The sequence below is a fragment of the Parus major genome, chromosome 1 (genome assembly GCF_001522545.3).
Source record: "Parus major isolate Abel chromosome 1, Parus_major1.1, whole genome shotgun sequence".
Lineage (NCBI taxonomy): Eukaryota > Metazoa > Chordata > Aves > Passeriformes > Paridae > Parus > Parus major.
In genome coordinates, this window is record NC_031768.1 from 23702546 (window position 1) to 23728927 (window position 26382).

General features: G+C 37.8%; 1 protein-coding gene across 3 annotated transcripts in view; it reads right to left on the reverse strand.

Annotated features, from left to right (window-relative positions):
• Positions 1 to 1749: 1749 nt before the first annotated feature.
• Positions 1750 to 26382, reverse strand: part of IRS2 (insulin receptor substrate 2) — a 28664-nt gene continuing 4031 nt past the window's right edge. The window contains exon 2 of one of the 3 annotated variants that reach the window (XM_033512846.1): positions 1750 to 24572. In XM_033512846.1, coding sequence (XP_033368737.1) covers positions 24451 to 24572 — 122 coding nt within the window. In that variant the 3' untranslated portion in view covers positions 1750 to 24450. Of the gene's footprint in view, positions 25288 to 26382 lie in introns of all 3 variants that reach the window. The other 2 variants (XM_015636586.3, XM_015636595.3) reach the window with 2 other exon arrangements.

A 26382-nucleotide genomic window follows, 5' to 3' on the forward strand; every position in this document is an offset into this window, starting at 1 on the left:
TTGGTCAGTGATTTGCCTCCCACAGAGCATTAAGGCTTGCACCTCCAGCCAAATTTGTTCCATTTACACTATTCAGCAATGACTCTCACAAAAGCAAACCCCAGCACACTAACATTACTTACAGTGAGCGCAGCAAGGACCTAAACCCTTTCCTATCCCCATGGTGTTTTAGAATGGAAAGCAAGCTGGGATGACACCTGGACATGTATCAATCCTCCTCTGAACCGTGTACCACAAACAGCAAATGCAGGTTCTCAAGGAGCCTGGAAGCCATGGACTCCTTATCCTTGGGAAATGCAGTCACTGGAAAATGACTGAAGAGCACCACTTCCAAGTGAGCGCAAATGTTACTCTGTTTCAAAGCATCCTACATCACATCAAACTGCTGGGAGAAGCAAGTATCCAGAGGTTTCTCTTTTTTTGGGCTTATCAGAAATTGTACCTTCCAGAGAATCTGATACTGGATTTCCAGGTGTCTTGTCAAAGACATTCTTCCTCTATGGTATTGTAAGGCACCACTCTAATACCCTGTTGACAGCAGAAAAATGAAGAAGTCCTTTTGGAAAGCTGTTTCTCCAGAGCAATTTCAAAGACTGAAACAACTGCTTTTTCTTGCCAAGGATGCAGGCACTATGAAAATCACAGTGTCCCATTTTCTGTCCCCTAGAAAAGCCCACAGACAAGAAGATCAGGACAAATGACAGAAGAAAATGAGCATCCGCTCTTGGGGAATATTTACATTTATTTCTGCACTTTGTGGCTTATATCGACATTCCTGTAGCCACAGGATGATCCTACTGCTGCAGTGGGAAAGAGAACTGTTCTTTTCCATTCAAGCCACTTTCAGAGGAAGGATTTCACTAGTGAGACAGATTTTGTCCTTTAAAGGCCATCGTGTACAAGTATAGTTCTAGAACCATCCCCAAAACATCAGGCAACCACTTAGTGGCAGATGTGGCCAGAAGAATATAACATACATATCCCAAGGCAGGACTTCAAATGAGTTTGAACATGAAAGACAGTGAGATCATGTCTCCTCCTTGCACCTGATCAAAGATATGTCACTCAGACACTCTTGAGCTTAAGCAAAGGAGTTCTCTCCAAGACTGCTGCAAAACAGACATCGAGCTTTTTATGAAGCTACTGTTGTTGTCCCCTGCCCCTCATTGACACATTCCCTGTCGGGAGCCTGAGCCACACCCATCACTTTCCTGGGTGCAAGGAACATTGAAAAAGGGTCTACTGTCAGGTGTAATAGGCATTCCTACTGACCAAAACAGACTACAGTGAACCTGTGGTGTCTCATACTGCAGCCCAGGCTCCCTGCATGCAAACCAGCAGCAGGAAATAACTACAAATAGCATTAGGTTCCCACACTCCTTGTGCCAGTGTAAGTGACTATACAGCTTCCACAGGGCAAGTCTCTTCTCACTAAATAGGCTGCCAGAAGGACTCCCACAGTCTTCCACTCATTTTTGAAACTGGAATTAAAAATTAAGATGATTTGTGCTTCTAATTATTTCCTCAAATACACAAACTTCACTTTCATAAAACCAATTGTTTTATCCTTAAATGAGATTTAAAATTATTTCATGATGTTTCAGGAGTTAAAAGGAAAGCAAGTATGTGCAGTAAGATTTATTCACAGAAAGCATCTTTCCATTTGAAAGAGAGAATAAACTGATTTTATGTAAGCAACCAGAAAAATCCCCTTCACCCCTACAGAAAAGAGGCACACAAATACTTTTGCTCCTTTCATAAATAACGTATTTTATTGCATATGGCTATTAAGGAGAGCATCCATGATCAATACAGACTAAATACAATACACTACTCTAGTTCCATTTATTCTGGTCTCCAGCAGCATCACATTTATCCTTATATACAGCGTGTACATTGGAAGACACAGCAAGATAAGTTAAGTCTCTTGTCATATCACAATAGCAAGAAATATATTTAACATCTTGATATCCAGAAACAATACGTACCCAAAAAGAAAACACTGCTTAGTAACTATTAAGGTTATATAGCAAAAAATATTTTAAATTTAAGGTAAGTCAGGCAAAATGTACAAAGACCCAATATACATTGTGAAGTTTTAGCAAACATAACATTTATACATTTTGGTTCCATTCTGTAAACTAAATTAAGAATGTAAGTATTGCATATGCCTTTGTGAAATATACAGGATAGAGAATATTTTATTATTTTGCCAAGTTGGTTTTTTTTTAAGTTGCTGTATGCAGTTTAGCCATTTGTTTTAGTGGCATGATTTCTTAATTGATACAGAGGGATATTTGAAAATAGAGGCGTTCAAAACACTGAATTCAGCAGGTACCACACTCAGTGCTGGTGGGGGGTGGGGAGGGGTCAGACAGAAAATGTCAAAGGTATGCATGTTTTTTAGTTCCAGACTTTAACAAGCAGCATTTTAGAATGTCTTAGAACCATTTATAGCATTAGTATTAGAGAAAAACTCAATCAGATCAGATATTTAAATTGATTTTAGATCTAATATTGTATTAACCTATGCATTGCTGTGATTTAAGACCCCAAAAATTACACTGAAAAATAAAGTGTGCCATGGAGTAGGAAAGGAATTAGTTTACATTCATCTTTGTCTTGTAATACAATCCTCAGTTCTAAAATTCAGCATGTAAGCAGGAAGACTGCATTGCCGTTCATTGTATTTGTAAGATGTTGACTCTTGTCTTCCTCAGAAGAAAAAAAAAAATCCCAAAAGAAGATAATGCATTGTCAGTAGTGAAGTACGGGTTCCACCAAGCACAATGATTAAAGAAAAGAAAAAAAAAAAGAAAGAAAATGAAAGCTTCACATAACTTATAACTTAGTAATACTTGCATGTCTATCAGAGCAGGCACTGGTGGGGTACCCTTAAAATGTACACAAACACTTCAATCAAAGGAGAAGCAAGGTGGCATGACATTCTGCTAGTCTGGTGCAACAGTTGTATGTGACTTTTGTGACAGTAGCTGCCACACTACTCAGATCTTCAGGCCACTGGAAACGTGATGCACAGTTAGCCTTGAAAAGAACTCAGAATAAGTGACTGCAATGGTTCTTCCCTGTAATAGTGCCTGCAGCTACAATGGTGCTTTCCTGGTAAAAGGCAAATATCAGGACTTTATAGATGGCAAGATAATACTGTGTTAACATTAGCTCTTGAATCTGCCCGATACCCATTATCATCCCTGCATTCCTAGCATGCTTATGTGGATTTTTGGTTACAAGAAATGCAGCTAAGAACAGTTAGCTGACAAAAGTGAGCTTGTAAATAGAAGAAAAGGCTTTTGCAATCTGAAGTACCTACATGAACACCTACATAGAGAGGATTAAACAAGTGTGTCAAAGGTACAGAGATACCCCTAATACAGATTGATGTTTTTAACTTATGTTGCTTCAGTTACACATTTTACACTTTTTAACTACTCTGAATCTTCTGTCCAAGTCTGATTCACAGAGTTTCATCCCATTTTAGACTTTTCAGTGCCCTACTCAGGCTTTGTCTGAGAAGTAAACCCTGCAGCTAGTGATTCAAAACCCAGCAGCAGCAGCAGCTGTACAAGTTACAAGTTCAGTAAGGCTGGCGACCGTTCTTGAGAAACTCAGCACAGAGATAAAGGAGTTCCTGTCGTACACCAACGCTGCAAATCCGGCTTTACTTTGAACTGAGGTAGTACTGTCGTAGGCTTGAAATTATGCCAGTAAATACCAGATCTTGCTGCTTCAGCAGGTGTTACAGAATCCCCTAATATGCCAGAGAATAAATACAGTTTGTCTTTGAAGAAAAAGAAAATGAAGGCATTGGCCATTAGTTAAAGAGGCCGGCAGAACAGTTCCTACAATTTAAAGAGCATCTCCAACTTCTGTCAAAACAGCAGCAAAATGATAACATAGATGCCATGGACAGGTAATGAGTTAGGCAGGTTGCCTTCCCTTCCTCCCAGATTTGTTGTACAGTTTAGCCCACAATAGTTAAACAACTGTTAGGACCAACAGTAAAAACAACAACAATAAAAAGTAAACGTTAAGCAGCTTCAGTTACCAAAAAAAAAAACCAAAACAAAACCAAATAAGCAAAAAGGTATATGCCGAGCAGCTTCTTTGAATGTTGTACTCTGTTGTTTGAGGTCATGACGAGAAAACTAATTCCTTCACTCTGAAAAGAAAAATGAAAGAAAGTCAATCAAAGCTGCAAAAGAATTTTTCATATATATAATACAGACAACACAAAAAATACCACAGAGAGATTATTCAGAATGGGTTTTCATGTTGAAAAAAAAGCAGCTGTTCAATAATTGCTTTTATATTTGTATACACCAGAAGGTATTGCAAAGGCAATAAAAGGGAGCGTTCCCCAATCCAACACCACTCCTTTTTTTCAGAACCTTTCAGCTAAAGCTCTTCAGGTCAGCAAACTGCACGACACAGAATGGGTTGGAAAACCAGATGGAAAATCCCCCCCGCTCAAGTTGAGACCATCACCATTTTCTTGCATCAATGGAAAGGAAAAGGCGTTGGAGAAAGTAGGTAAAGCTTAACTCTTTTTTTGTCAGCTGGATATTTCAAAAAGCTTTCCATTTCCAGACATTAAAAACAAGTTTGAGAAAAAACAAGTTACCTTGTATTTAGGGAAGAAGTCTACTAAAAACATAAGCCAAGTATAGAAAGAACCTTCTTGTAATTTAGTTATTTGACTTACTAAACAACTACTATTCCAGAAGTAAAAAAATGAGTAGGTATGCAAAAGGAGTCTTCTCCCAATTACTGACTACAAAGATACTTTAAACAGTCAAGGTGAATTATGCAGCAAAATAGAAACTGATTACAATGACCCATTCTATTTTAAAGACTGCAGTTGACTCCTTTAGTGTTTCTACACTGCAAAGAATTATTGGATAACATGTGCCTACCCCACAAAAGGACATTATTATTTATTAACTCACAGCATTAAAATTATTTGATAACATGGCCATTAAAAATCAAAATTTAATATTTATACCAATTTCCTTTGTTGTATGTTGTCCCCAAATTTACAAGTTAAATGAAAATTTTAGTTAGATGATGCATTACATGAGTTTCTCTAAAAACAAGTTATTTGGAACATTTTGGGAACAATGTTACTTAGAAAAGTCTATAGCTTTGACTGTATTGATACAAGAAATCACTATTCCTATTTTAATTCCTTTGGAACCATAAAACTAAAATAAATTAGACACAAAACATGGATATCAAAGTAAGCCCAGTGCATATCTGTGCAAGTTTCAATCCATACAAGCCTCTGATAAAAGAACACAAAGCCTTTTCCTTCTAGTTTACACAAAAACAAAGGCTGATGCATCTTGGCATATATTTAAGTCTTGCTAAATTGCTTTGAATCTCTGACAGCTCAGGTTTACTTAAGGCATTAATCCTACTGGAGCCATTATATGATCAAATACTTAGGATATTACTTGGGATTTTATTTCATGCTACATCTTGAGATGAATTAATAGTTTGGCAAGACCAAAAGGAAAGTGCCTCATTGACCCCACTCACTGCCACTTATTTGCTGCAACTTTTCTGATCAGAAACTAAGTCAAATCTATCCATTCAATCTTCAGTAAATGAGTTTTTATTGTTTGTTCTGGACAGGTGTTTTAAATAAGAACTTGAACCGGCTTATGATGCATCTGGGGGGGAGCTCCAAAGCTGCCAACACCATCCCAAAGGGCTGCATGGTTGAACATGGGGCAGGATGGACAGCTCTCAGATGGGAGCAGCAATCCTTCATTTGAGGAAGAAACAGTTAAACCACTTTGTTCCCATTTTTGTTCAGGGAAGCAGCATAGATGCATCACGCAGTCAAACAAGCGAGCGTTCAAAGGTACACACTAATTCTGTGTAAATGCTTTCCTCCTTCAAATGGAAACCAACATGACAACTAAATTTACATTCCCCAGAGTGAGAATGCAAATGAAAGCCAAATAAAATATTTTAAAAAAATAAAAATAAAATAAATTAAAAAAAAATTAAATCCTCATCTTCAGACAGAGAAATTGGTGGAAAATGCAAAGAGGCATGGTTCCAGAAGTATGACAGTCTAGTGCAGATATGAGGGAAGTTTATTAGCAACTGAGTATATCTGATGTTTTTCTTACAGTATAGCAGTCAGAATTAAACTGGAGGAGGTGAAGTGGCTGATGCTTCAGAGCACTTCCATACTTAGTTTGCATGGTTTTGTAGGCAGATAACGTGGTTGTGGGCACAAGCCTAAGACTTCATGATGCAATAAACACATCATCCAATGAGTCTATAATGATGACCTATAACTCAAAAAAACAGCCCAAACATAGTCTTCAATAACAAAACTATTTCCTCTGAGTTCAATAAGCGTTGAATCATGTTTTGAATGAGCTTTGAATCAATACAGGAAAAATAACTACTGTTACCACTTGACCCATGTAATAGCAATGTCAGCTTCAGAGGAAGCTGAAAAAATTTTCAATTTCCAAGTACCATGCCAAAGCAAAAACAAAAACTAATCAAACAAACAAAAAAAAATAAAAATAAATCAATACCGTTTTTATTTTTACCTCAGTGATTAGTAGATTATATTTATTTCAAGCCTCATGTCAACATTCCACTCACACAGAAAGTCACAGCAGTATACACCACCTTTACCCAGGAAGTCAAAATTCCTACAGAACAGGAACATATTCTTTGGTAGCTCCATTCTCCATGGGCATGCACTAATCAAAATACCAAGTCCAGCACTGCGTCAATACTGAGGTTTCCTCTTGGTTTTGGGCTTTATTACGAAAAGCATCCACAATTGTTGCCGAGTTTCCAAAACTACTTAAGTCATCTGATTCTACCAGCACTTCTCAGGGAATAAATCAGAGAATGAACACAAAGACAAACTGCTATGAAACTACCAAACACTCATAGACTTGCTAAATATACTGTGAAGAGAATACAGTGGTTAGTCAATTAAAGAAGGTCTACGCTGCTTATTAATTTTCAAAGTCAGTAAGCAGCAAATACAATTTTTTAATAATTTCTAAAAACAATTCTGATCCACTAATAAGCATGCAGGCATAAAGAGTTATTCATGTGGCTTGTGGCAAAACACGTTGCTGGTTATTCATAATCAGTAAATTTATTCCACTGGCAATGTGACTGCCAGAGCACATCAGGCATCGGACACAGAACCCCCAGCTCTGCTGCAGGCTTCTACCCTGACTCCAGGCAAATCCCTCAGTGGTTTTACCCCTTTGTTTCTCCTCCCCATGTTGTGTGCCAAATCGATTAAGGCTGTGATTCTGCTAACTAACTTTTCCTGGAAGAGCCATCCCATTGATAAAACCAAACTGGAGGTTAACAACACGTACATCTGCAGGCATCAGGCCAGGCCATTAGACAGCACAACCCAAGGAACTGAATCCCACTCACAGAGAGGCATCTTTGGTACACAGACACCGCAGAGGAGATGTATGACCCTGGGCAAAGCTGCTGGCCACCCAGCAAGGGCCACTGTACCCTCCACCAGCAGGTTACACTGCCCTCCCAGCCCTCGAGCCTTCTCCAGCACCGGGCACTGGTGGCTGAGCTCCTGGCAGGACATGGGCCAAAGGAACCCACACAGGTTAGAGCCTTGGCAGCACTGTCCCCGCACCCACAGCAGTCTGTGTCTGCCAGCAAGTGGAGCAGGGAGTGGGGCTGGGGGTGGGAAGGAACAGCACAGGCCTGATGGTGATAAACTCCTGCTGAGCAGGCACTGACAGCAACCAGAGCAGTCCGAACCAAGGGCTTCCTTACTGCATCACAGGATGCACACGCGTCACAAGGTCACAAAGCTGGCCAAGCATCCAAATGCAGGTGCAGCCTGACTGCTGCCCAGGATGTTAACGGGAAGTGCACATGTCAGGAACCAAATCCTGACCTGGCTCCAACTCTCATTAAGCAATACAATGAATACTGAACATCATAGGTAACCTTGCTAAAGATAACAGAATAACTCATGTGCTGAGCTATGCCTTCCACAAGGAATTCCAGAGAACCTATGCTCCACTCAGCAGGACTACTCTTACCAAATAAATCTGAGCACAGACACTGTCAGAGGAATAGGTTTCAATCAGCTTAAGACATTTACTTTACCAACACTTTGCAGGAAAACATGAAGTAGTGTGGTCTAAAAGTTTACAAAGCTCATAAATAGTATCCATCCCAACTAAAATGTTTCCACATTTGATGAGAAAAACAAGTTAAACCATGAAATGAAAAAGCCACATGATTTTTCTTTTTTAAACAATTCATGGTTGATCATAATTGGAAACACCCTGCACCAAGCAACTAGGCTCTTATGATATGTTATTCCACTAAGAAACAATACATGATGTTGTTCAGATATGCCTCTTGTTTCATGAATTTAAAAAAGCAAGCATCTGGTCAGCATAGATTCTTCATGACAAATAATAATGATAAAAAAAAATCATTTAATTTCTTTAGTGTGGTGAAGTAGGGATTTTGCATCCACACTAATCTATATTAAAATGAGCTTCACAGTACTTTTAACTCTTGTGTCAAATGGTTAGAATAGTGTCACTCTGAACTGCATTAATATAACCAGGTGAAAGATTAACTTTTAAAGTGGGAAAAAAACCTGCTAGATTCTCTGGAAAAAGATGTTGCATGTCAGTACCTGCAAATACCTTTTGGGTTTATATGCCCAAGCATACTGTCAAGAGGTTACAATGTTCATCTGCTATCATGAACAAATCCCCCACAATTTCTAATGAGCATTAACTTTTAACAAAAGGTACTAAGAAACAAAATTATTTGCATTTGATGAGATACATTTACATGATAAATACTTATTTTACCTATGATCTTGTGCTGTAGTTTAAGCAGTTGAGTCTGTAGTAGAAGTACACATGAGAATGTGGGCTATGCTTAGTTGACTTAGAATTTGATATCATTTGTGTTTCGTGTAATTTTGTCAAGGTTCTTATACATTTTGTAGTACTAATATCTAAACATTAAAATGTAATTATGTGGAAAATAAAAGGATTAAATTTACAAATGTAATTATAATGAATTTATAGTGCTGGTCCAGAAATGCATTTTCCATATCAACTATAATAAATATAGGCACTTCTAATTTAAAATTAAAAAAACAGACATGCTTGTTTTTCCCAGGATTAATTTAATACAGCTGCAATTATATCTCTTAATTTCAGAGCTACAGCCAATGTGTACTATTAAACAAATTTGTATAGATGGCATTTAATCCCATTCTTAAGGATAAAATAAATTAGACAGAAACCCCTCAACATAGTACTCTCTGAAACATTTCAATTAGCCTCTCTCTTGCAAGCTGGGTATACAACCATTCAGAAGCATTGCATGAAATGAAATCAAGCAGCTTTCTCTGAGTAAACAAAATGCTAGAAAACAAAAATGTTTAGTCCTTCTGCCCTTCCACTGGGAGTTTGTACAAAGGACAGAAACACATAGGCAGAAGCAGGTGGGGAAGATACATAGAAAATTTGCCGCTGGAGAGATTTGTCTGTGTCAGACAGTCAGAGGCACTGCACAGAACACACACAGCATTTAACCATCATGGAACAAGAAGTCATGCTCCTGGTTGATGACCATTGTCACACATGTGAAATTGCCTCCCACCTTATGACCATCACACTATTCCCATACTAGTGCAGATTCAAGACCCAACAGCACACACATGGCCTCAGTGTGGCTGCTAGCATTTATTTACAGCTCTGCTCACTACAGCAAAAAGAAAGCACAGCTGTTCCCAGGTGGAGCCTGCCAGCAGTGTGGGAACTCCAGCAATACCACTTTGCACACAAAGTGAGACTCGAAGTTTCTTAAGAGACAGAATTTTTGCAAAACAACATGCTCACCTTCCAAGTGATGAAGAGTAAGGGTGGAAGGGATCAGTGACTAACACACTGAGCTACCTACCAACCCCATCTCCAGAGACACAACAACTGAATCAGCATGCCTGCCCCAAAACCACACACTAGGCAATACTCAGCTAAATTCTACCAAACCCTGTGTGTACCTCTGCATTTCTGACCTACTCACCTTATGAGGAGCGAGCCATTCCAACTCCTTAGAGTCGAGGGAAAGAAACAGTGACTTTTAAGCAACCATTTTTCTGCCCTGTTTTATATTGGGCTCTGATGAACAAGAGTTCTGAAAGATCTCAAACTCTGTGAAGTATACAATTTGGTATTCGTTTTAGGAACAGAGATGATATCCTTTTACACACCTTTACAATTGCAGGGAAGTTTGGTCAGCTGGGATGTCTAAGGCACATATGAGCCTCTTCTAATTTATATCAGTAGTCATTAACAAGGTCAATAAGTTTTGACAAGGAAGAAGAGCTCTTGTGAAGCAGAGCTTGATATTCTCACACAACTGCCAAATGAAATGCCATCAAAGTTAGTTGTCCTATTTCCAGCAGGTAACAGTGAGGTGGAAAAGAAAAAAGTACAGCCGGACTTCTGGTTCAGAGCCACAAATGAGCGCTTGACTGCCATTCTAGGTAACAATGGACAAACACCTAAGTTCAAGAACTGCTCCTGAGCCACTAGGCTGAAAACACATGCCTGAAAACACAACATTAGAGTGTTCACAAAGAGCTTAAAAGTATGTTTTTTCCCTCTCCTACTTGGGATAAAAAACAATCTTTTCCACTGGTTAAACTGAAGAAATACATTAAAAACTTTGATATTCACAGAAACAGGGATAAAGACTCATGTACGTTGTGGGAAGTCAAATTCAGTCCCCTTTCCTTTACAGTGGGTATCTAAGTATTCCATGAAAACAGTTGCAGTCAGAAAGAACAAGACAACTCTACGAAACAATATATGGTTAAGACATGCCATAAGCTGGTGAGGGGGAAAAGATGATTGAGATCTTTTTTCAGCCAGAAAGGTGCTGGACACTGGTCAGTCCTGGGTAAGTACTCTTGTCTCATAAATATTGTGGAGAACAGAAACACTACATCCAGGCACTCTTTCAAAGACTAATCCCTGCCTCCATCACTGCCAAATGGGCTTAGGCATCTAGTATCAAAAGAGGCTTCAGATTTACAAGACATCCCAGAGGAAGACATTTATCTTCCAGAGAGCAGCATGTTTTAAAACACAAGTTTCTCCTCAATTTTCACAGTCACCACCCTCCTGTTTTGTAAACTGATGTTCAGACAGCTTACCAAGGAGACAAAAAACAACTGGCATGACATACATTCACTAAAGTATTGCACCTGCCACCTAAACACACTGGATGGTCACACACTAAATGTTACCTGGCTATTGCAGAATTTGGACTTTCAGGTTAGGAGAAACATCCAGAGAAGTACATCATCTTGCACAAGAGATACACAGGGAGAGAAGTGAGAGAAAAAGGAAGCAGGGAAGGCATGAGAGGAACAACCTGGCATGCACAGGAAGGCAACCTTCTCCCTACAGCTTTCTCACCTTTGTCAATGTGAATCTGTCAGTAACAGAGAAGTGGGGAAAAGATGAAGCTAAGCAAGAAGTTTCATCATGTTCCATGATGAAAATACATCACCACTCCCTGAAACCATTTAGTGAAGTGAGCAATACAGTACTAAAGTGCTGTCCTTAATCAGGTTATAGCTACCTAATTCAGTTTCCTCTCTCTGACAGTGGGTCAAAAGCAGCTGCATACAAAATCCAAGATATGGATTTTGCAAATGGAGATACTGCCCAAAGTTCTCTTTACTTGTAAATGATTTATCTATAAGGATAAGCCAGCTTGTTAAAGACCATGAGACAAGCCCTTCTTAGTTTCTTGGTATTGTAGACTAGCAGCCTTTGGCACAGTGTATACTTTCTGAAAGCCAGAATCACAAATTTAGCAGAATGCCCCATCCCTTTTGATTTCAACACCTCCATCTCTTTCAGCCTTAATACTTTTCACTCTGCAGAAGACCACAAAGATGCCTCAAAAACAGCCACTCTAACCCAATCCCCCAGCAGACATTTCTCATTATTCCTTCAACAGTCCCAGTACTCAAACCAAAATGATGTCTCAAAGAATGATACTTGTGGATTTGTTATTCAAAAATTTTCTTCTATTCTCCTTTGTATCACATACTTTGCTAAGAAATGCTAGAAAAAATTAAAAAATATTTTTATGTTGCATTTTTCAAACAGGGAGATCTGTAACTTCTTACTCTGACTTTAATCTAGAGATGAATTAGCATTTCTTTCTGCAGTTGATACAGATTTTATTGCATACAGAAGCTGGTATTGTATTAAGACATGAAAGGAAAAGATGTATTTTTGTTACATGGACATGATAAATATCATCTACGTATCACTCCCAGAGGCTAACTAATACTCTGTCGGAAAGTAGAGGCAAAAAGCTTAGTGAACTGTTCAGAAAAATAATTTAGGTGCTTAAAACTTATCTTCTGAGAACACCAGTTTCAAAACTGGATGCTGGTCATAAAGTAATTTGTGAAAGCAGAAAGCATATAATTATGTCCTCTTTCTTACTCATATTTTACTTTCTTTCTCAAGCAAGAAAGACAGATTATACTGAATGAATGCAATTGTTGCTAGCTCCACTGGATACACCCTGAATCCTCCCCATCTAATAGTTTACTGCAAAGAAAGTGAAGCAAGCCCAGAATGATTTGCTCTACAAAACCAAACAGATGCTAAAGCTTTGCTTTTTTAAGAAACATAAAGATAAATGCAAAGCACCAAGTTTACCCACCCTCAGGACCAAGACTGTGAGACAAGGAATCGATCTCAGTTTAGAAAACAGCACTTATTTCATTTGTTTTTTCAGCCATGAGAGTGCAGTAGAAAATATTACCTCCCTCATGAAAAAACAAGCAAAAAACCAAAAAAGTGCAACCTATTAAAGTATGAAAAATACTATGCTCTCAGAGCACACTGTGCTTTCACAGCACTTTTCTCAAAGCTTCAAAGGGATTTCTTTAAAAAGATCCAAAAAATTAGTGTCAATTACTTTCAACATTACTAGCTCCCTCTTACTAGTGCAAGACGCACTTTCTTCCATAATTATAAGAGTTCTCAGTAAATATTTACAGAAACAGAGGTGTACTCTACTGTTTCACCAGTTTTTTCCTCCTCTCCCAAGTGCTCTTACACAAGTGTCTTTGTTTTGTTCTATGGCTCCCCATATTTGTTGCCAACAAATATATTTATAAGCAACCAATTACATTTAATTTTCTAAAAAAGGCTCACCAGTACCAATACAGCATTTTTTAGAAATACATTTTACTTATAGCAATATGTCTGACCACACAACTACAGAACTGACTCTCCTTTTTCTGAAATTGTATTATGTTGCCAGGATTGCTTCTATAAAACAGATAAAACACACCTTTGTCACTTAAGATGGAATACTTTAGAGTTTGGCTTTAGTCCCAAGATGCTTAGCAGAGAAATCCCCTAAATTTCAGGGAGGTTTTCCAACACATCAAGACCTGCATGAATTTTCTCCTACTGTCAGCATTCCAACTCTTTAAAAGCTACTTAGGACATCTCAACTAGGTATGATGAACACCCCAAGATACCATATTAAGGAACTGTAGGATTCCTGTAGGATACAATGCAGTAGCTGAGACTTTATAAAGCTATGATGCTGTTCTAGAAGAACAGAAAGATGGCAGGCACTGCCATGAAGAAATGCTTTGCAGAACACCAGTACTTCCCCCAAGGCATCTGCACCTTTAAAGCCCAAGTTTGTCTGCAAGTGCTAAGGCCCTGATACTGTTGCATAAGTCACATATTGTGATTGACCAGGAAATATATTGAAAAGTTTTCAGACAACAGTGCAGAAGCTGCACAGCTAGAGAGAACACAAATCCCTTTTAATTTCACATTTACTGAACAAGTACAATATATCATCAACTAACTAAAGCACAGTCCAGGTCAAGCAGGAATACATAACTATGCCAGCTGATCCACATACAAATATCAGTCTCATTTCAAGTCCTTCTGCATAAAATAAGACTCTGCACAGCAAAGCTGATCTCACAAGCTGCAGATTTCTGGAAGTTAGATGTTCTATTTATGCCAAGCATATAGGCTGCCCCTATAGTCAAGGGAGGTGGTTTTGTGCCATCTCCAAGTCTGGCTTTGACTAGCATCTTCAATATTTAAAAGGCCCCTGTATCCTTTTAATGACTACTTACAGAAGACAGATCCTTCTTTGAAGAGGAGTCTTTTGGTAGGCTCCTAAGGTGCAAATGTAGGGATTACACAGTTATTACTACAGTTCTGCATAAAGTACAACAGCACTGGCTAGGTGAAAAAGAATCACCACATACCTAGAAATCTAAACCAGGAACACAGACCCTTAGGATATGCTGGAGACACTTGAGTTGCAATCTGCAACACAGAGGACACTAAGCAGCTTCACACATGACACATACTTGAAGGTCCCTTAAGATTCCCATGTCCTGTGGTTAACCTACAGCCTCTCTCTTTTAATTAGAGTCATGTCCATCAGACCAAAACAGGATCCCAGCACAGCTGAATTTCACAAAACCTATTAAGAAAAGCACAGATAAATTGCCTCCTCTGGAATATCCTCCCTCAGCTTGCAAATAATCCCATCCCGTCGGGGCTAAACAATCCTACCAAAACATTTCTACAGCAAACACAAGACGCTTGTTTACAAATTGGAAAAAATCAAGCAACTTGAGGCACTAATAAAAGATACAGCAATTTTGAGTGTCTTTCCTTTTGATACCTCAGCCTCTCCAGTAATCATCACCAAAAAAAAAAATAAATTCAGATTCAATCTATATTTGAGACAAGAGATGACAGATACACATTCCTATAGAGCAGGAATAAGCTTTGGACAAAATCATGGAACCATGCCCACAAAAGACATATGAAATAAACCCATAATGAGCAGGCTGTAAGTGACTGGTTTCTCTGTATCAAAGCTTTTCAAATTACAGTACAAAATAGTCTGTGGACTGCATTAGAGGTCCTTATCTCCAGTAGCTATTTTTAGCTAAAATACCTTGAAAAATTAATTGAAGCAATTAATTATTACTATTCCAGAAAGACATTATGTGGTTACAAATGGCCAAAAAAAAGGACCTGAGACAATCCACGACAGAGAGGAGAAATGGTTCTGAGCTTCCCTATTAATATCTCACCACTGCTACAAAAAAATCTTGGAAATCTCTGCCAAATTAAAAGTTACCACATTCCAGAAACAGGGAAGTTGAAGAATATTTTCACCATATACACCAAGAAAAATACACCTACTAGGAAAAAACCTCCAGCAGCACGTGATTCAATGAAGAATCAGAATTTCAAACTTAAAAGACAGACAGTAAGGCTGCTCATTCCAACCACTACAGTCATAGCCACTGTATACTATATCCCATACCACTTATTTTCAACATTTTTCCTAAAATAAATTACAGAATTCACACAAGTTCCTCTTGCTCCTGAATTGATTTACAATTATCAAATATGAGACAACAGGCTTTTATGTATTAAGCACAAACAAAGCTAATTCTTACATCGAGTAAGAAAATAATGTGTATCTGATGTAAATAATGAGTTAATATATTTTGAGACATACCAAAATGTTTAACTACAGAAGCAAAATTAAGATCTTAGTCAAGTATACACAAACACAACGCAGCTATACTAATGAATAAGATAAAGCCACTTAACAGCCCAATAAAACAGTTGGTTTACATGGTAAAAAATAAAATGAAGATTGAAAAAAATTAACATACAGATTCAATAAAAAACTTCTTTTGTTCTTCAGCAGAACTTAATAGAACTTTGTCTTCAGAGTAGAGTGAAGTGTCAGCTGCTCAGGTAACCCACAGAAAACAAATTGGAAAACCCCTCAAGAAGGCAGGCAAAAATGAGTGCCTGATAAAGGGGTTAAGACACCCAACTAAAGACAGGATGCACACACTTCATTCCAGTAGAGGCAGAGAGTTAAAGATGTCTCCTGTGCATCACTTCTCAAAATAACTCACTATTTCCTATGAATATATTCTGAAGTCCCAGCACCTCTTCTTTTTTTTTTTTTTTATTATAAACCCTTAATTCTGTTCTTCCTATGCTTTATTAAGCATACAGCATAAACTGCACTAAATCAATACCCTTTTTTAGCAAAGTAGAGTAGAATAGTTAAGCAAAGTAAGTGGAATACCAGCCCAAATCTACATGACACAAAGTATCATGGAAATAACCCTCAGTATGTGCTTTTAAAAAAGTATGGTTGAAATGTTGTCACCCTGTAAAAGTGACAACAGCCAATTATGAGAACACAGAAAAATTATAACATCTACTGAGGAGTGAGAGGAATAGAAAATATTGCAGCATTTTCTCTTAATGTGACAACATAGCATGCACATGGCCAGTATGGCAATTAAAGCCTGCCATGTTTGTGACTGATGAAGCAGACCCAAGATTTAAGGAATAATTTCAGACTCAGAAGATTCTCTAAATGACCCCTCACAACAGCTCCATCAAACAGCAGCCTGGCATCCAAACATTCTCCACAGCTCATTCACAGCACGGTCCTGCTCTCTGCATTCCAGAGATGCACACCAGTTCCATGGTGCTCACTCAAGCTCCAAGATCTAAGCTGTTGCTTCAACTTCCTCACACAGTCAAGTGTACAGGTACTAAAATAAACGTCCATCAATTGCCTTCCTGAGGGCTGAATCTGACTTCTCCTAAAAATCAATATTTCACTACTATCACATTCTGATTTTTTTTTTTTAATAGCAGATATACATTCAACATCCAAGTATCATCAATTTATATATTTATTTAGAATCCACACAATCTACCATTGCTATGAAAATACATCAATCAAGATTAAAGTTAAAAGCTCATTTTTACTGAATTTTCATTTGACATTTGAAGATTAAACCAGAACTGAATAAGAAGTCACCTTTCTATAGATATCCAAAAGAAAGCAATATTATCTTAGCACTCAGAGCATATTAAGAATCTCCCTGGTATTTGTGACAGCAACTGCTAGACTATTTGGATTTTAAAACAGTAAGTACTAACAGTTTAAAGTTTATGGCCAATTCTTTCAAGTATTCTGTGCATCAGGGTCAGATATAGATATATTATATATATATTTTTCTAATGTTCCTCCACATAGTTAATTTTCTATAACTATTGATGAAGTCATGAGCACTAATTCTGTAACTTCAACATTCAGAAAGTTATGTAACTTTGTCTTGTTACACAAGACTGACTCCAAGCATAAATGTTTGACATTTTATGCCAGACTAAAACTAACCAATTGAAAGTAATTTTAAACTAAGTAACTTTTCATAGTTCACAAACAATTTTCACAGAAAACACCACAACAAATCTTGACTATTTCTGTATAGGATTGTTACAATGAAAGTGTAACTTTTTGTTATGTTAAAGTAATATTATAGTTATATTTCATTAATTTTGGCAGAACTAATTTCTCAGGAATGAAAGCTGTTGTAAAAGATGCAAGTCCACTCTCCTATAAACTTTACCAAATGTTTATGATGTAAAAATAAATGATGTTACAACACAACTGAGTGCAACTGACTTTCAGAAGAACTTTACCTCCTCCTTCCAGTTCCAAATCTCATTATTCCATCGCAAGAAGTCTTTTTAGGTATAAGTGAAAATTTTGATTAGACACATCACCTGATTTTCATTCACCTTTTGAAGTAAACTAAAAACAACTCACTGGAGCTTTTTTAAAAAATCACTACCAGAGGAATGAGTAAAAAGACTTCATAAGAAATTTACTCCATAATTTCTCAGTAATTCAAGCATGAGAGAGACCAGAGTATCTGAAGCAGTCAATTTGGTTAATTCAAGCATGAGAGAGACCAGAGTATCTGAAGCAGTCAATTTGGTGCTGTAAAAGTTTTGCATCCATTTGTCAATTCTACTCTTATTCTTTTAAATAATGCTAAAATGTTACATTGCCAGTTATTACAAGTTTCCATAGCCTAAATCATCTCCATCAGTAAAGGCAAACTAAAGCAAGAACATTTTTGTTTTCTTGCTCTTAAGCAATTATTCAACACCTTCTTCCACTTTCTACATAAGAGTTAAGCCTAACCTGGCCCCAAAAGACTGTTGTTGTCTTGTTCTATCAATATTGTGATTTCTAGTGGGAAAAAGCCTAGATTCAAAGCAAAACCAAATCAACAAACAAAAAAAAAATCACAAACAATAAAAAAAAGAAATACCAACAAACCAACCTAACCCAAAACAGAAAAAATGTCTTCATAATTCTGATTCTCTACCTTACCCTGACAATGCCACTCAATTTAATGAGGTAGACATTGTGACTGTCATAAACACTTTTTAAAATACTGTACTGCCTTAGAGGACACAATGTAAGAGACAAATCTAAACCAGCTTAGATCTTGTTTCATTGACATGATTTTCCCACTGTTACTGGAATGATTTATTGATTTGTCTTTGACTGAAGAGAATCAAAGTCCTCTGCCTCGAGTTGCATTTACAGTGGTGCTCTTAGTCTACTTTAAAGTACCTGTTAAACAGACTTGGAAATTGAAACTCAACAGAGCAGTGAGTTTTTCATCTTACATTCATCATCACAGCACGTATCAAACAAATTTTACTAAAGCATCACTTGGAAATAAATTGGAAAATTCTGTGAAGTGCTCTACTGTTTCTAAGAAACTTCTGCTGTTTGTGATTATCAGCAAGTTTGCTATTTTGGCATCACACTAGAGCCCCAGTGCCTCAATTTCTGACCCCTTCAAACAAAAACAAGCTGCTCAACAATGTCTAATCCGTGCGTCATGTAATCCTGCTTAATACCCTACAAACTCTGGGTAATATTTGGGTAGTTTTTAAATTTAGCAAAGAACATCCTGGCCTAGTTCAAAGATACCCTTGCCTTGGGTAGTGTCCCCTAGAAACATCGCCCACACTAATTTCAAAGAAGAAAAGCAAATGCACACATACGCGTAAGAGAAATGAACAAAAAATAAGAGACTGTGGTCCAATGTCATAATGAAAACACAAAATTACAAATCAAATTATTGAAACGGGAATGCATTATGCAAACACCAAACACACCACTCAAACAATTAAAGAGGCATTCTGACTTTCTAACAGCGCTCAAGGCCCCATTTGCCAGCGCAAGTGCATCTGACCCGCTGCTCCCAGCGAGGGCAGGCGGCCGCAGAGAACAGCGGCACAGCCAGCGCAGTCACGCGAGCCTTCCTCCCATCAACACTGAGCTATTAATACAGCTATCCTTCTGCCAGGGAAACAGAAAATCCCTTCTTTGAGACGCCCTTTGCTTTTTGAAGCATCATTATCTTACAAGTGGCTCATACTACAAACACTACCAAAGAGGTCTGAACTAAGTCCCATTATGATTTTTCAGCAGACTACTCTGACTGTCCTACCTAAGATCTCTCAGACCCTCGCTGAAGGACAAATATGTTCCTATTTTGTTTAGGCTGTCAGGCAGACAGTCTCCAATCATTAGCCTCTTGTCAACAGCAATGCTGGGGTAGATTACTACTGTGTAGTGCTTGTAATGGCAGGTGCATGGCCCTGGGGCTGCCATCTGCCAGGAAGGAAGTGTTCTCCTCTAGGATGCTGAAGAGATTGACAAATAATGTAAACAAAGCACTGAATCATTCCTAATCTATGCAATAAAGCTATTACATTACTCTTCTGCAGTGTAGATGTCACCATCAGAGGTGGGGACTTAGGCTTGTGACTCGGGTTGCTTTTTCCAAACTATTTTTGTGATTGATATACTGAGACAAAGAACACACTCTGAAGTAACTTTTATTTAACTGAGATGGACAATTCTAGAATTGAAAACAAAAAAAAAAAAAAACAACAAAAAACACCCTAGCATCAAAGACGTTTCTTTTGGAAAGTATCTCCCCACTGTTCACTTGTAACAAGCTTCTTTCCAGAGTATATTTACCCTGTGAGCAAGAACTTGATTTTTTTTAAAATTACTATTTTTGATACAGCTATATATTTGGGGTGGTCAAAAATTGATAAATGTTTTGAAGTATTTTTTAAAGCAAAAATAATAACAGAACTCCAAATATTGTCCTTGGTCTTTTAAATTAATTTCTAAAGGGATTTCTCATGATCAAATTGAAAATCTTTCCTTAACAGTCCCAGTTTAGTATCGAATTTGTCACCTGAGCTACCAAGCAATAGCTTAACTCCATGGAAATAAGTAGGCACTTAGCTATTCTTCAGGAAAGTTACTCATTACTGTTTAACTGACTACACAGAGATTATGAACTACTGCTGTCTCTGAGCCAGCTTCAAATGTTACTAGACATGTTAGCACTTTAAAACACCAAGAAATACTTTTAGGTGACCCTCTGTAAAGATGTAAGCAATCTTTGCATTGATTTTTCTGTGGTTTGCATCAAGCTTGTAATTTCCAAGACTTAAAAGCTTGCGCTAGCTACAAACACAGCTCTGCAACTGAGGGATTCATTCTCCCTGTATTAGTGTGGAAACTGCAAATATAATCCAAACCAGTAATCCTGGCTTCCTCCAAAGCTGACAGAGATGCAGGGTAAAATGCATTCTACTTTATAGCTGGCATTTAAAAGACAATGGGAGCAGCCACCTTTGCTGGTTCTGTTTGCTGCTGCTGGTTCTCTAGAGCCCTGGCAGACTGACTAATCCAAGAAGCCCACATGCTAGATAGCTAAAGGCAGTTGACATAAACAGAAGTGTGAAAAAACAAAAAACCAAAACAACAAAACAAACAAACAAATTTTCCTTTGAGAACTCAGCTGCAGGAGAGCCAGCATTTTCACCAAACGACAATAAGGGGACTATTGAGCTGAACTTGGCTTTTCAAAGCTGCCACTCTTGACCCCCTACACACATACGCACAAAACTTTAAAAATAACTACATGCCAGACAACAGACACAAAGAAAACACATCTGAACTTTGGAGGTCACTACACCATCTCAAGTATATAAAAAATCAAGGGATAATACTAATTTCCATGCATACACAGATCACTTCTAAGCAAATATTGTAAGAAGCTACAAAAAAACCCAGAGAGTTGTGAAACCCTCATAATTACACATATATACACTTTAAATTGCTATTACACATAGCGCATCAACTTAATGTTAAAACTTCCACAAAATTTGCTACATCATGACTAACACAATGAACACAGACAAAAAGAAAAAAAAAAACATATGGACAACCAGTATAAAAAGTATACTATATTTCAACAAATTCAGAAGAAAAAAAAAACCACGGATATAAACTTTTTTTTTAGATGTTTATTACTTTAACAAGAAATATATTAATGGTGCTTTCAGAGAAAAACTTATAGACAGAAAATACCTGGATGTAATTATGCTGCCATTTAACTGCTGAATAGGTAGGGAAGTTAGTTTTCATACAGTAACTGGCTAAATTTTTCAGTGGATGCTTGCTGTGTTTTAGCTTATAAACCACTTCAGCATTCCAGTGTAATTAACACTATTTTAGAAATAAGAGCAAATCAAGTGTTAAGAAACCCACGCTAGTCTCTCCTTTCAAAAAAACAAACAGACAAAAAAAAAAAGACAAACCAACCCCACCATATAAAACATGCCCTAATACTCTTCCTGTTCAAACACTCCTTTCTTCTTCTTACTTGCAAACAAACGTCAGTCTATGTAGCTATCTTGAAAGAAATCAAGTAATCAGAAGCAATAATCAACCTAAGCATTTCCTCTGCCTTGAGCAATGACTGTACTGGTTCATTTTAGAACAAGCCCACCATTCAATCTGGTCTATAACAATTTATCTTAAATGACTCCAAGTAACCATGGCATTCTTTCTATGAGCAGTATAGCTAAACATCATCTAAAGCAAAAAAAAGTCTAATAGATGTCACGATAGTCTATCTGCTTGTAACAAGCTGACACCCATACAATCAACAAAAATTAAGGAATTAAAAGCTTCATTTAACCCTAGTTAATAATTTCAGATAATTTCAGTTTATATTTTGTGTTTCATTAGTGGCACTGCTAGGTTCAGATATAACCATTTTTGTTAGGTCACCTGCAAAGTGCCATCTGAAGATAGTAAATGATTTTTGAGAGGTCTAAAGAAAACCTCAAATTTTTAATTCTAAGTGCAAGTTAAAAACTCAAGCTATATAAGTTATTAAAAGTAGCTCAGTTCTTTCTGCTGTTAGTTTGATGTTCTTACAGAATTTAACAGTAATATAAACTACTACAATGGATTTATTCAAAAAAGACTTTAAAAGTGCATAGATTTCTAACATGGCATACAGTTCTTTTAATACTTTAAAGAAGTCATTTTAAAATGAGCACTAATTTTGTTAAAGAGACAAACATTCTCATGCTGCTCTGAGAACCAAAACTTTTTGGCAGTTGGCATATGAAGAGGAGGTAAAAAAAAAAACCTAATAATATCACTCATTGTGTAAAGTAATCCCAAAGCAAAAGGAAACAAAGTTTATGTCTTCCACAATCTAAAATGCCATTAGAAAGACAGAGGAAGAGATTTCTTAAAACAGGCTTTTTTATTGTTTAGGTGCAAACATAAAACCCTCACAAAACTAAAAGCTAATTGACAAGGAGAGTGCAAGGGGTGGATCACTATCACCAAAAAATCACCTTATTATGATTTTAAGTAGATGCATTACAGCTGATGGCTTCTCCAAACAAATCAAGGCAAAAGAAACTGACACAGGAGGGAAAGAACCCTCAAGGTTTTTTGCATTATTACACATAGCATCTGTTCAATTTTAGAAAACCAGTAGACCAACTACTAGAAACAGTTACAAGTTAGGACTACAGAGCACTCTGTGAATGGAAAAGAAAACAAAAAATTAAAGATAACCCAATCTGGTGATTTAGATTAAGGAAAATTCCCTATTATACACCCAGTAAATTTAATGGTAATCTTAATTAATAAATCCAGGACTGCACACAAAGGGTAAAATCTTAACTCCATTGAGACATAAACAAAATTTCTATTTGACTTCAACTTTGACTTCAGAACTATGGTCCACCATAAAAAGTCATATCATTGTTGTGTGTAATCTGTCATAAATATACTGGAATAAATAATACACACTTTATGAGAAAAATGAGTGCAAACATCTCCATAAATAATGAAATCCATACACAGTCCATATGTTTCTAAGCAAAAAAGCGGTCATAATTTAAGAACAAAGGCTTGTTATTAGCAAGCAACACATTTTAACCCACCAATAACAGTATTATTTTATTTACATATCAGATGAAGGCAATTGTTTCCCCAACTCCTAAATATCTGCACACTTTTAAAACACAGTAAAACTAAATGAAGCAATAATTTCAAGCAACCTTTTAACTGTTCTGTTTCGACAGCAGCTGTGGATGCACTCCTTGCTCTTGCCATGACAGGATAATATGGGCAGAGATTTCCAAAAGCAAAGCACTCCCTAAAGCAGAGGCAAGTTACTGACAGCAGAGAAACACACTACATGTGAAATCCAGCCACCTTTAAATTATATAAATAATTTCCCCTAAAACATTTAGCCACATGAAAACTGCTGCTATAGACTTTAAGGAAGAACTCAAACTGATTTTTTACATGTATTTTGCACTAATCAAAATATTAATTTTCTGAGAAGGTAATTACAAGGAGCTTGTTTGTATACTCTGTATTTCAGAGTCTCCTGTTCTAAATATTAAACAAAAGTGGGTTCTCCATCATTTTAGAATTACTAGAAACCACTCTTGAAGTAAAAGTTCTCACTTTTCTAATGTAGTTAAAAACAAAGTTTGAAAGAAGTGTGAACTAAACACACAAGGCTGATTATATAATCTCTCCCTTGTGCAAATCAGTAATTTTTACAGAATTAGCCTTTCTCAAACCTACAAAAATTACTACTGTTGAAATAATCTTGTCTATGAGCAAAATACAGTTTTCTTTAAACAGATTATGTTTCTCAGTAAAATATTAAATTCTTAGTAGTGTCCCAAATCACCATGTTTGAAACTCAAATACATTACCAAACTTTTAGGTGACCTTTTCAAGTAGTGGCAGAAGACCTTCCATAAACAAAGTTCAGTGTGAAATCCAATGAAAACCAGAAGGGAAACTAGGAAATTTGCAGAAGTTTATTATTTGATTAAACTTACACCAACTAAGTCCTTTATGATGTATTTTGCCTTCCCCATGCTGCGACTTTCCCAGTTGGGAGGCCACAAGTGCAATTAACCTGATGCCCACCCCATTTTTGGTACCCAACCCACTGTTGGCTGAGGATGCTGGTGGCGTGAGGTTCTTCCTTACTACCTTGGCCTTACTCTGGTTCCATCCATCCATCCATCCATCCCTGCATCCCGTACCTCTGAGTGCACCCTACAGGCTGGCACCCTTCTCAGGGAAGCGAGGTGCTGGAGAAGACAGCCCACCTCCTACAGATAGGGTCAATCCCAACGAGCCTCCCCGCACCATTCCTCCATGTGATCTGCGTTTAGAAGCTTACAGGAAAGAGGAAAAACAAACACACATGCAGATTAAATATTAAAATAAGGCAAGCCTATAACCGTCCTTGGACAAACACACGCAGCAGCAGCGCTGAGCCCTCTCCGCTGTAAGGCTGTAACACCAACACGGCTGCGTTCTCCGCGTTATCCTTTTGTTTACAGGATGGGAAGGACAGCGCTCGCTTCCCTCTCCTTATCTGACCGCTCCCATTCCCGCGTGCCGCCTGCCGCGCTCCGTGCCGGGTTTTCCCGGTAACCCCTCCCCCACCCCCGCCTTTCCCAGCCCAGGGTCAGCAGTTTGGGGAATGCTGTGGAAATAGCTCTTTCCCAACACCGGGCTTCATTTGTAATTGAGGCTGGAGGTGGCTCAAGACAAGCTCCTCGTTTCTGCGAAAAATCCGTTTGCAAAGCAAAGGGGCGTGATCGTCTGCTGGCGCCCAGGACCGCCACCCCAAGGCCGGGCAAGGAGAGCGGGGGCTGCAGCATCCGCACCGGGCTCGGGCAAGCCACAAGGATCCTGAAAGCGACCCCAGCAAAACTAAAAGCAAGAGACAAATAAGGCTCGGCCCTCAACCCTTCCAGTCATTCAGAATAAGCCTTCGTCTTTTCAAACTCTGACATTGCATTCAACAATCCTCTCGTCTTAATTAGGTTCAAAGCTTGCTCTGCAAACGGTGGATCTCTCATCTTTTCCATCTTCCTGTACCTCCTATCAAAAGAGAAAATATTTTCTTCTTCAAAATCAACTAGCTACTAAGGAAACACAAGGAAAAAGAAAATTGCAAGTGGCTCATACAAGCTTTTGCTGCTCACTTGTTATCAACGCCTCTATCGGCACTGTGAATAGAGAAGCAATACCTATTCTTCTCCAAGCAACTACTACATGGCTTGTCATTTCACCCAGCTATACCCATGAACACATATTACTGCTATCTATGCATAAGAGCTTGACTACCGTGTCTGTCATAAATCCAAGAGCATCCTTACAAGCATCTCATTATTGACTTTTCCTCCTTGACAGACTGGGTGTTCCGTGCCCTCCTCAACCAGCCTCCAGCTGTGTACAAGCCCTAGCTCACTGAGAGAAGGGGCAGTACTGTTTTGAGGAAGAAGAAAAGGTATTTGTTTCTTTTTTTCTCAGCATAACCAGCACCTAATTAAAGGAATAGCTACCTACTGAAAAGCAAAATTCTCTCTAACCCTAAATTTCAGACTTCTTCAGTTTGTCACGCAACACTTGAAACCCATGAGCCATCAACCAGAACATTGTTACACACCAACACAGGCTGGGCCCTTAAGTGAAATACGCCACACAGCAGCTCAAGCACATAGTGACTTCTGGAAAGAATTACCGATTTTTAAATTCACATTCCATGCTCACTATGACTTACTGTCAAACTTTTGCAAGAGATAAGGTATTTCAAAACCATTATATTAATTTTATCCTTCTCAATTTGATATTACAGACCTTCTCAGCTAGAGAGCCAAGGATTGTTTCTGTAATCTGATGTTCCCAGTCAAACAATCTTGGTCTTAACTCAATCATTTTATACTTTTAAATAGCATCTAGAAGTTGCATTAACATAAACTATTTAGGTCAAATTTTCCAAACACTCCAAAAATATTACTTAAGAAAACTCTTGAATACAGCCCAAACATAGAAACCGAGTAAACAGCAACTTCTCGTGCGGTACCCAGAAATATAAACACATAATAACGACACAGTAGTACTGAAAAAATTCAACCTTTTTCCTCATACAAAGAGCCACCAAGTTCCTCGAAGACTGCTTATTACATAAAAAGG